This window comes from Pelobates fuscus, chromosome 12 (genome assembly GCF_036172605.1).
Source record: "Pelobates fuscus isolate aPelFus1 chromosome 12, aPelFus1.pri, whole genome shotgun sequence".
NCBI lineage: Eukaryota > Metazoa > Chordata > Amphibia > Anura > Pelobatidae > Pelobates > Pelobates fuscus.
This window is the reverse complement of record NC_086328.1, coordinates 94,019,422-94,031,301: the sequence shown is the minus strand read 5'-3', so window position 1 is coordinate 94,031,301 and position 11,880 is coordinate 94,019,422. Positions and strand designations below refer to the sequence as shown.

General features: G+C 35.7%; 1 protein-coding gene across 1 annotated transcript; it reads right to left on the bottom strand.

Annotated features, from left to right (window-relative positions):
- Positions 1–10,927: 10,927 nt before the first annotated feature.
- LOC134578512 (4-galactosyl-N-acetylglucosaminide 3-alpha-L-fucosyltransferase FUT6-like) lies at positions 10,928–11,662 on the bottom strand. Its single transcript, XM_063437498.1, has one exon. It carries the CDS (start codon positions 11,660–11,662, stop codon positions 10,928–10,930), a length of 735 nt encoding a protein of 244 aa, XP_063293568.1.
- Between the last annotated feature and the right edge of the window lie 218 nt (positions 11,663–11,880).

Here is an 11,880-nt window from a genome sequence, read left to right as displayed (position 1 = left end):
CTCATATGGACTGATTTACCGATATATGAGGAATACATAATTGGATTGGATACAAAGTACTAAAGTCCCTTACAACAGTCCAGTACTTTGAATCCAATCCAATTATATATTCATCTTCTGTATACGTATCAACAGATTACACTATGTTCTTTAAAATTAATTTTGTCAAGTATTACTCAGTTGAATTTTGAATACATCATTTCCAAGCGATCCTCATCTAGCTAAATAATAATTTACCTATAAATAAAAGGATGTCTGATTTTGAACCCCTTTTTTTCTCCTGTCACATTCCTACCAATTATACCAGACCTGCATTCAATACATAGAAACATCGAAAAATAGAATGTGACGGCAGATAATAACCATTCGGCCCATCTAGTCTGCCCAATTTTCTAAATACTTTCATTAGTCCCTGGCCTTATCTTATATCTAGGATAGGCTTATGCCTATTCCACCATTGCTTAAACTCATTCAGCGTGTTAACCTCTACCACTTCAGCTGGAAGGCTATTCCATGCATCCACTACCCTTTCAGTAAAGTAATACTTCCTGATATTATTTTTAAACCTTTGCCCCTCTAATTTAAGACTATGTCCTCTTGTTGTGGTAGTTTTTCTTCTTTTAAATATAGTCTCCTCCTTTACTGTGTTGATTCCCTTTATGTATTTAAATGTTTCTATCATATCCTCCCCTGTCTCGTCTTTCCTCCAAGCTATACATGTTAAGATCCTTGTAAATTTTATCCTGTATTCCATGAACCAGTTTAGTAGCCCTTCTCTGAACTCTCTCTAAAGTATCAATATCCTTCTGGCGATACGGTCTCCAGTACTGCGTACAATACTCCAAGTGTTCTGTACAATGGCATGAGCACTTCCCTCTTTCTACTGCTAATACCTCTCCCTATACAACCAGGCATTTTGCCAGCATTTCCTGTTGCTCTATTACATTTCTGCCTACCTTATATGTGAAATAATTACCCCTAAATCCCTTTCCTCAGATGTTGAGGTTAGGACTCTATCAAATATTCTGTACTCTGTCCTTGGATTTTTACGTCCAAGATGCATTATCTTGCACTTATCCACATTAAATGTCAGTTGCCACAACTCTACAAAGAAGAAAAGATCACAGGCACTCCAAATGTTAAGCCGTATGCAGCTTTAATGTAACGAAATGCAACGCAACGTTTCGACCAACAAAGGTCTTTTTCAAGCTGACACCACATGGTGATAAATGAGCTTATATAGCAAACAACATGACAAACAGGAAATCAATCCAAAATTCAATTAACTAATTAACAAGGTTTGTTAATTGATACAACAAAGTTTTTTTAAAAACAATATGTATCAAGAAAGTGATATTACAGAAGAGAGGGACAAATATAGATATTCATTGTGTCAAATTCATCAAAAAGTAATACATCAATCATCAGTTGTAAAGACATAAATTATTAAGCAATGCTGTACTAGTTAGAGATAGTCTGGAATGTATCTAAATGTAAATAAGCATCCTATTGTGACATCAAAGATCAGTACTTATTACCAGTAGTCTACATAAGTAGCTTACCTATGAGTACCCAAAAGATGGAGGAGAGAACAAAAGAAATAAACTAAAACAGAAAAAAACAAAATATATGACTTCCCTTCTGTCATCCGAACGCGGTCCACTTCCGGGTATGTGAGCCGCACGTGACGTCCCTGAAACGCACACGCGGCAGTCCGTCAGATACGGAATCAGCATAGTGGTCATAATCACATGGCTCCGTGCAGACAGAAAAACCGGACATGCGCAATGTGTTGCAAAGCACAGAGCGCATGAGTATTACAAGATATATCTCCGAGAGCATCCATCTAACCAAATCTCTAAATGTGCCCTAAGTTAAAGTCAGAACATGTCATCTATAATACATTCAAGGGCATAGTAATTGAGGGCATAGTAATTAATCATGCCCATATCTAATTAAAAAACAAAATAAGGAATACTCCAAATCATACAAAATGAATAATAATAAAAATAACCAATAAATAATAATAATAAGAAAATAATGTAAAGAATAATAACAATAATAATAATAAATAATCATAAAAAGTGTAAAAATAAACATACATATAACTAAAAGTAACTAAAAATTAAAATAAAATTAAATATAAATATAAATATAAATAAATCTAAATAATTAAAAATTATTAAACAATACAAATAATAAAAATAATAAAAATAATAAAAATAAAAATAATAAATAATAAATAATAATAAAATAAAAAATAAAATATAAAAATTAAAAATAAAATATAAAAATAAGTGAAGATAAGTAAATAAAACAGAAAAAAGGAAAAAATACATGTTTTCCTCCTCATAGGCACTCAAGGTTTAAGGATATAAACTAAACAGTCTAAAACACAAGTATATACACAAACAAAGTGGAATAAAGTGTGGTGGCAACCAAAAATTGTCACAATCACCTGAGTGGGAACCCCTTATACCACTCAAAGAATACAATAATAAAATACGTACAATGTCATAGGTGAATCACACTTCAACATCTAAAAGGAATGTACAAAAAACAACATAGTGTAATATAGTATGAATATACTCACACTATATTCAATAGATAATATATTAGTGATTTCTTACTTTAGTGATTTCTTATTTTTTAGCACTTTGTAATTGAGAGCCATATATTTGCACAGTAGATATCTCTGTTGTCCCGGTTTTCCTCATAGTCAATAGTGTAATATGTATCTTATGCATGTAAAGACTATCCCTTTTTTTCTTCTTCACTTTTTGTTTATGTATTATGCTAGGATCAATGCTGGGTTGTTTAGTTTATAATAATAAAATACGTACAATGTCATAGGTGAATCACACTTCAACATCTAAATGGAATGTACAAAAAACAACATAGTGTAATATAGTATGTACAATGTATAAATAGGAGTAGGAGTCTGGTACTCACAAGCCTAGAGCCAAATCACAGCATATGGCTCTCATGGATAGTGCCTTGGGACTCTTTATACAGGGTGTCCCTCTCCTGTTGCTGGACAGCCTTCTGATTCTTCCGGTCTGGGAATAATCTGGATTCCACACTTCAAATGGTGTCTTTACGAAAAAGTCAATTTATTGCTCCACAATGTGGAGTAAAAAGTAATAAAATACAAAGAAAATAGTGCAAATAAAATATCAGCAATATAAAAACAACTTATAATCAGTCTTGCCTCTGGCAATAAAAGTCCAATAGTCCGAAACGCGTTTCGCCCCGTACCAGGGGCTTTTTCAATCGGTGTGTGTGAGTCTTCTCTCTCTTGGCGCCTTCTTACCTTCCTCGTTCGTTTTACTTCCGGGTTTCAATCAACTTGCATTTGGAACGCAACATGCGTTCCACAGCCGACGGCATGTTTACTACTTCCGGGTAGTCGTAGTCTCCGTCGGCTGACGTCACTGGAACGCATGTCGATTCGATCATGCGTTCCACCGTAACATAAACAAATGGTAACATATTCATTATTTTCGGTTTTCACACAAGTAATATCAGGCTAATTGCTATAGGTTCCCTTATCATAAAGAAAACATTAGATGTTCTTTTCCCCTGTGTAGCAATAAAGTAATCGACTTTTACTGCTTCCTTTTCTCTTTGCTCTTTTTTATTTAGTTTTTAAAAAATCATTCTTAGCCAGGTAATGTAATGAGGGGAAAAGGACATCCATTAAGACTTTAAGTATAAAGTGCTTAGTGTGCAGAAGAGTGTGGATAATATTTCAAAAACATATGAGCAGTAAAAAATATCTATATACTGACTATTACAAATGGCTTCTCAGAGAAAACACTAACACTTTCTTCTTATTTTAAAAGCTATTAAATGGACCACCTATTAAAATAATAAAATGAATATTAAAAAAGTGACAAATCTCGAAGTCTGAATTTAGTCCATGAGGTATAAGCGTGTTAAAATTGGGGGATAGTGATACTACCCAAGTCAAAATATATGGAAGAATCAGAAAGAATTCTCTCAGACACGAACACATATCAAAAACTTAACTCTAACCCCACTAATAGAGTAAAAGAACTCTTTGGTGAATTTATCAAAGGATTAGAAACGGGAATCCTTACAGAGAAAGAAGGTAAATATCTACAGATGACACATCCCAAGATACCAGTTTTTTATTATTTACCTAAAATACATAAAAATGCACTTAACCCACCAGGTCGCCCAATTATATCGGGAATTGACTCCATTTCCTCTAGAATTTCTGAGTATATTGATATATTACTACAACCTATAGTCACTAAAACCCTCAAGGATACGATACATATCTTACAAGTATTAGACTCTATTCAATTGAAGAAAGACTACCACTTAGTTACAAGTGACGTTACTTCTCTGTACAGCATTATCCCACATGAGATAGGGATAAAAGCAGTGAAATATTTTTTATCTCAGGCAGATTTTAAAGATGAACAATTAGAGTTCATTTTAGAAGGAATCCACCTAATTTTAACGAATAATTTTTTTTGGTATCATGATACGTTTTATTTGCAGATCAGAGGTACGACGATGGGCACCAAATTCGCACCCAGTTACGCAAATCTTTTTATGGCGTATTGGGAGGAACATTACATCTATTCAGTCCACCCCTGGGTGTCGAATTTGGTGTCCTACCGCCGATACATAGACGACATTTTTTTTAAATTTGGGACGGAGCCCCAGACCTTTTAGAAATGTTTAAATACTTTTTAAATGACAACGATTGGGGGATTATACTGACGACGTCTCAAAGCCAGAAGGAAATCCAATTTTTAGACCTCCATATTTTTATACAGAACGAACAAATCAAAACAAAGAATTTTTTTAAGGCAGTTGATGCCAACGGATACATTGAGAAATCCAGCTGCCATTATAGACCATGGCTCAACAATGCACCAAAGGGCCAATTTTTAAGGATAAGGCGGAATTGTACCAATGATGAGGATTATATGATGCAGGCAGGAAGGATAAAAGAACAATTTAAAGAAAAAGGATACGAAGAAACCGAACTAGAGAAGGCGATGATAGAAGTAAAAGAAACATCGAGTAAAGAACTATTAACCTATAAACCCCAAAACACACAATCAAAGTATTCCCAAGAAATTCCCTTCATTTGTAATTTTAACGGTAATAATAAAAAAGTTAATAAGGCCATTAAAAAATACTGGTACATTCTACAGGAAGATCCTGTCTTAAAACATATACTGCCAACCCAACCACGTATTATTTATAGAGGCGCTACTATTTAAAAAAAAAACTCTAGTTAAAAGCAGTGAAGGCCCCACATAAATAGAACACTTTTAAAACCAAAATAAAGGATTTTTCGGTTGTGGGACCTGCTTAGCGTGTAGAACTACCAAAAGCAAAAAAAGGCACCTAACCAATATCAAAGATTTTATTAATAGGGAATTTACGATTAAAGAGCAATTAACGTGTTTTTCGAAAGGAGTTATATACGTACTAAAATGTCCTTGCAACCTACTATATATAGAGAGAACCACTAGATGCCTGCATATAAGAATCTCTGAGCATGTACGCAATATTAAAAAGGGCTTAGAAACCCATAGCGTATCAAACCATTTTAGAATTTACCATAACAAGGATGCCGAAAACGTATTCTTTTGCCCACTTAAACTTGTTAAGAAAGATTGGAGGGGAGGGGATTTTAATAAAAAAATTGGCACAGAAGAAATGAAATTTATTTACAATTTTAACACGCTTATACCTCATGGACTTAATTCAGACTTCGAGATTTGTCACTTTTTTAATATTAATTTTATTATTTTAATAGGTGGTCCATTTAATAGCTTTTAAAATAAGAAGAAAGTGTTAGTGTTTTCTCTGAGAAGCCATTTGTAATAGTCAGTATATAGATATTTTTTACTGCTCATATGTTTTTGAAATATTATCCACACTCTTCTGCACACTAAGCACTTTATACTTAAAGTCTTAATGGATGTCCTTTTCCCCTCATTACATTACCTGGCTAAGAATGATTTTCTAAAAACTAAATAAAAAAGAGCAAAGAGAAAAGGAAGCAGTAAAAGTCTATTACTTTATTGCTACACAGGGGAAAAGAACATCTAATGTTTTCTTTATGATAAGGGAACCTATAGCAATTAGCCTGATATTACTTGTGTGAAAACCGAAAATAATGAATATGTTACCATTTGTTTATGTTACGGTGGAACGCATGATCGAATCGACATGCGTTCCAGTGATGTCAGCCGACGGAGACTACGACTACCCGGAAGTAGTAAACATGCCGTCGGCTGTGGAACGCACGTTGCGTTCCAAACGCAAGTTGATTGAAACCCGGAAGTAAAACGAACGAGGAAGGTAAGAAGGCGCCAAGAGAGAGAAGACTCACACACACCGATTGAAAAAGCCCCTGGTACGGGGCGAAACGCGTTTCGGACTATTGGACTTTTATTGCCAGAGGCAAGACTGATTATAAGTTGTTTTTATATTGCTGATATTTTATTTGCACTATTTTCTTTGTATTTTATTACTTTTTACTCCACATTGTGGAGCAATAAATTGACTTTTTCGTAAAGACACCATTTGAAGTGTGGAATCCAGATTATTCCCAGACCGGAAGAATCAGAAGGCTGTCCAGCAACAGGAGAGGGACACCCTGTATAAAGAGTCCCAAGGCACTATCCATGAGAGCCATATGCTGTGATTTGGCTCTAGGCTTGTGAGTACCAGACTCCTACTCCTATTTATACATTGTACATACTATATTACACTATGTTGTTTTTTGTACATTCCTTTTAGATGTTGAAGTGTGATTCACCTATGACATTGTACGTATTTTATTATTATAAACTAAACAACCCAGCATTGATCCTAGCATAATACATAAACAAAAAGTGAAGAAGAAAAAAAGGGATAGTCTTTACATGCATAAGATGCATATTACACTATTGACTATGAGGAAAACCGGGACAACGGAGATATCTACTGTGCAAATATATGGCTCTCAATTACAAAGTGCTAAAAAATAAGAAATCACTAAAGTAAGAAATCACTAATATATTATCTGTTGAATATAGCGTGAACTATAGTGATAAAGTGCAAATGCTACAAATCAAGAAATATCAAAAATTAAATCAAAAATTATTTTACTTACAAGAAACATAGTGATCAATGTGTATAACACTTAAACAGTGTGTGTAACACTAAAGCATAATAACACCATGCTTAAATACTTAGAAGTGTTAATTACTTATAGACATATAGTGCCATGAAAAGAGAACAACTTGTGTCCAAATTTTAGTAGTCCCCGAGAAGTCCAAGGTATCATGTCATGTAACAGAGAGAAAAAAAGGGTGTCAAAAAAGAGCCAGCACCAGAAGTCTAAAACATCCTGTAAAACAAGAAAATTTAATTAAAAACAATAAAATCAACCAATCCTTCCTTAAATGAGCATAGATAAATCATATTCATAATTCAAGCCCCTTGGATGTAATGTGTCAAGTTCCCGTATCCAAAATGCCTCACGTAGTAAAAGTCTCCTATTCCTGTCTCCCCTCCTGGGTAATTCTATCATTTGTTCCAAGATCTGGAATCTAAGTTGAGAGACCCCATGTCTAGCCTCTGCAAAATGTGAAGGTATAGGCAAGTCAGTCAGTCCAGTCCGAATCGTCGACTTATGTTTAGAGAATCTCATCTTAAATTTCTGACTAGTCTGTCCAACATATAAAAGGCCACACGGGCATTTCAATGTATAAACAACGAAGTCAGAGTTGCAAGTCAAATGTTTTTTAATCAAGTACTTTTTGCCACTATATGGGTGATAAATAACATCCCCCCGGATCATAGAATGACAGGAGACACAATTATAACAAGGAAAATGTCCTTGTTTAACAACACTTGAAGCGTTACTTGACTGAGGGACCAAAGTTTTAACTAACTTGTCCTTCAGCGAGGTGCCTCTTTTGTAGGCAAACATAGGCCTTTGGGAGAATTCCACTACAGGGAGTGCAGAATTATTAGGCAAGTTGTATTTTTGAGGATTAATTTTATTATTGAACAACAACCATGTTCTCAATGAACCCAAAAAACTCATTAATATCAAAGCTGAATATTTTTGGAAGTAGTTTTTAGTTTGTTTTTAGTTTTAGCTATTTTAGGGGGATATCTGTGTGTGCAGGTGACTATTACTGTGCATAATTATTAGGCAACTTAACAAAAAACAAATATATACCCATTTCAATTATTTATTTTTAGCAGTGAAACCAATATAACATCTCAACATTCACAAATATACATTTCTGACATTCAAAAACAAAACAAAAACAAATCAGTGACCAATATAGCCACCTTTCTTTGCAAGGACACTCAAAAGCCTGCCATCCATGGATTCTGTCAGTGTTTTGATCTGTTCACCATCAACATTGCGTGCAGAAGCAACCACAGCCTCCCAGACACTGTTCAGAGAGGTGTACTGTTTTCCCTCCTTGTAAATCTCACATTTGATGATGGACCACAGGTTCTCAATGGGGTTCAGATCAGGTGAACAAGGAGGCCATGTCATTAGGTTTTCTTCTTTTATACCCTTTCTTGCCAGCCACGCTGTGGAGTACTTGGACGCGTGTGATGGAGCATTGTCCTGCATGAAAATCATGTTTTTCTTGAAGGATGCAGACTTCTTCCTGTACCCCTGCTTGAAGAAGGTGTCTTCCAGAAACTGGCAGTAGGACTGGGAGTTGAGCTTGACTCCATCCTCAACCCGAAAAGGCCCCACAAGCTCATCTTTGATGATACCAGCCCAAACCAGTACTCCACCTCCACCTTGCTGGCGTCTGAGTCGGACTGGAGCTCTCTGCCCTTTACCAATCCAGCCACGGGCCCATCCATCTGGCCCATCAAGACTCACTCTCATTTCATCAGTCCATAAAACCTTAGAAAAATCAGTCTTGAGATATTTCTTGGCCCAGTCTTGACGTTTCAGCTTGTGTGTCTTGTTCAGTGGTGGTCGTCTTTCAGCCTTTCTTACCTTGGCCATGTCTCTGAGTATTGCACACCTTGTGCTTTTGGGCACTCCAGTGATGTTGCAGCTCTGAAATATGGCCAAACTGGTGGCAAGTGGCATCTTGGCAGCTGCACGCTTGACTTTTCTCAGTTCATGGGCAGTTATTTTGCACCTTGGTTTTTCCACACGCTTCTTGCGACCCTGTTGACTATTTTGAATGAAACGCTTGATTGTTCGATGATCACGCTTCAGAAGCTTTGCAATTTTAAGAGTGCTGCATCCCTTTGCAAGATATCTCACTATTTTTGACTTTTCTGAGCCTGTCAAGTCCTTCTTTTGACCCATTTTGCCAAAGGAAAGGAAGTTGCCTAATAATTATGCACACCTGATATAGGGTGTTGATGTCATTAGACCACACCCCTTCTCATTACAGAGATGCACATCACCTAATATGCTTAATTGGTAGTAGGCTTTCGAGCCTATACAGCTTGGAGTAAGACAACATGCATAAAGAGGATGATGTGGTCAAAATACTCATTTGCCTAATAATTCTGCACTCCCTGTATATTGGGGTGACATTGAGAAAGAGCATGCCAATGTCTGTATACAATCCTCCGCAACTCATCTGAATACCTTCCAAATTCTACACAAATTTTAGCCTATTGTCATTTCGTTGATGTTTATGAGAGTGAAGAAAATGCTCTCTATCCTGATCCTTGATCTGATTAAGTTGATCATTCAACAATGACAAGGGATAACCCCTTTCCGTAAATCTAGTGGTCATCTCATCCAAACGCCTCTCCACAAGATCATCATCAGATACAAGTCTCCGAACACGTGTGTATTGACTCTTGGGGAGGGCTTTAAAGATAGCTGGAGGATGAGCACTAGAAAAATGAAGAATTTTATTTTTGTCCATCGTCTTCCTATATTAATCAGTCACAAGCCTATCTTCATGTTTTTTAATCAAAATGTCTAGGAATGGTATCTCAACCATATAATAAGTCATTGTAAATTTAATGTCTTCAGAACATGTGTTCAAGAAACCGTAAAATTCTTTAAGGTACTCCAATATGCCAACCCACAACAGCAGCACGTCATCAATATAACGCCACCACCTAGTGGCGAATTGTTGAAATAACACGTGAGGATAAATAAGTTTCTCTTCCATTTCTGACATGAAAATGCTAGCGTATGTGGGTGCCACATTGGAGCCCATCGAAGTACCCTTTAACTGCAAGAAGAATTCATTTTGAAACAAAGAATAGTTCTATTTCATAACAATCTCCAAAAGTACCATAAGAAAATTCAAGACATCACCATTAAAACCCAAGTAGCCGCCAGGCCAGCATCATGCTCAATAGAGGTATATAGGCTTGTCACATCCAATGTGACAAGAGCCAAGTTTTCCTTAGGTGATATCTCTTTGAGTGATATTTCCTTAAGTTTCAATAGCACCTCAGCGGTGTCTCTCACATTAGACTTAATGTAAACCAAAAAGGGCCTCAGAATGTTATCAAGGAATTTAGCTAAAGGAGAAAGGAGAGAACCAATCCCTGCTACTAAAGGTCTACCAGGTGGTCTAATCAAAGATACAGAAAGATTTGAATGCTACAATTTCTTCCAAACCGATACGTAAGTACTGCCGAGGCCCGTGTAATCTCTCTAAGAAAGAGAAATTGGCTTTAGAAACTCTTAGTGAGAATAAGGCGATTACAATTAAGCCTGCGGATAAGGGGGGCACTATAGTGGTACAAAATACAGAAGATTACATAAATGAAATTCTTAGACAACTGGGGGACACCAAAACATATAAATGCCTATCTGGTGATCCTACCTTGAGTTTTCAATGTAAAATTGAAATTTTTCTAAAACAGGCTTTGGATAACCTTATTATTGATAAGGAATTGTTTACATTTCTGTTGGAAACTACACCGGTTGTACCAGCCTTATATACTCTCCACAAAATTCACAATCTTTGGATAGAGTTGCTAATTTCTCAGTCTTTGCTAAAGGTATATAATTGTAAAATTTTCCAAAGAGGTCAACCTTTAAATAATTTTTTAGCTCTTCATAGTATTTCACTCTTCTGGACGATGTATTCCAATTACTGATTGCCCAGGCCACCAACTTGGTCTTCTCAGGAATGGTGAAGCTTTGTTCTCCATTGTGCATTTCCAGCCAACCATAAGGTGCAAAAATATCAGAGTCGGCTCGATATGACATAGTAAGATTCATAAGATTATCCATAAAGGCTAAATTTGGACTGTGAGATGGGGACTCTGTGTTAAACCAAATCCAGTACTGATTCGGTGAGCTTGGTATCTGAGGCAGTTGCTGTTTGGAATCACATACGTTCCTGTGGTCAATAACAACAGCTTTTGCTGATGAGAACATATTGCGATCAAGTGTAAAAAAACAGTCAGAAGAATCAAAGGATTGTGGACAGTTGTTGAGTGGAAACTGGTAGTTGAATGGCCGTATCCAAAGCAAAATTACACAAAATGGCTTTTCTTGTACATCTACTATTTTGTTTGATTGCTCATTCTCTGTTCCATTTTTCATCTTACTTTGAAATAAATAAAACATGGTAAATGATATAGGAATTTGTATTATGATGAAAAAGAAGATCTTCAATTTTGATATATTGTGTTTAGATTCCATGTTAAGGTCACTTTTTCTTGGTAGTACAGCAATTCCTTACTTTGCAACTTCCAACACTTCTTCTTCTGATATTTATCACTATAATGAAATTAAATTCAATTTGATTTCAGAAATTGGTTGAAAGAAAAGTAAGTTATACATATCTTACATTCATTTACCATACTTTTATTTTACATTCAAAAGATACCTTATGAGCTATGTTTGACAGATCAAGTGGT

Bases quoted from the DNA above. Each gene is read 5' to 3' on its own strand.
- LOC134578512 (XM_063437498.1), bottom strand. From the start codon at position 11,662: ATGGAATCTAAACACAATATATCAAAATTGAAGATCTTCTTTTTCATC.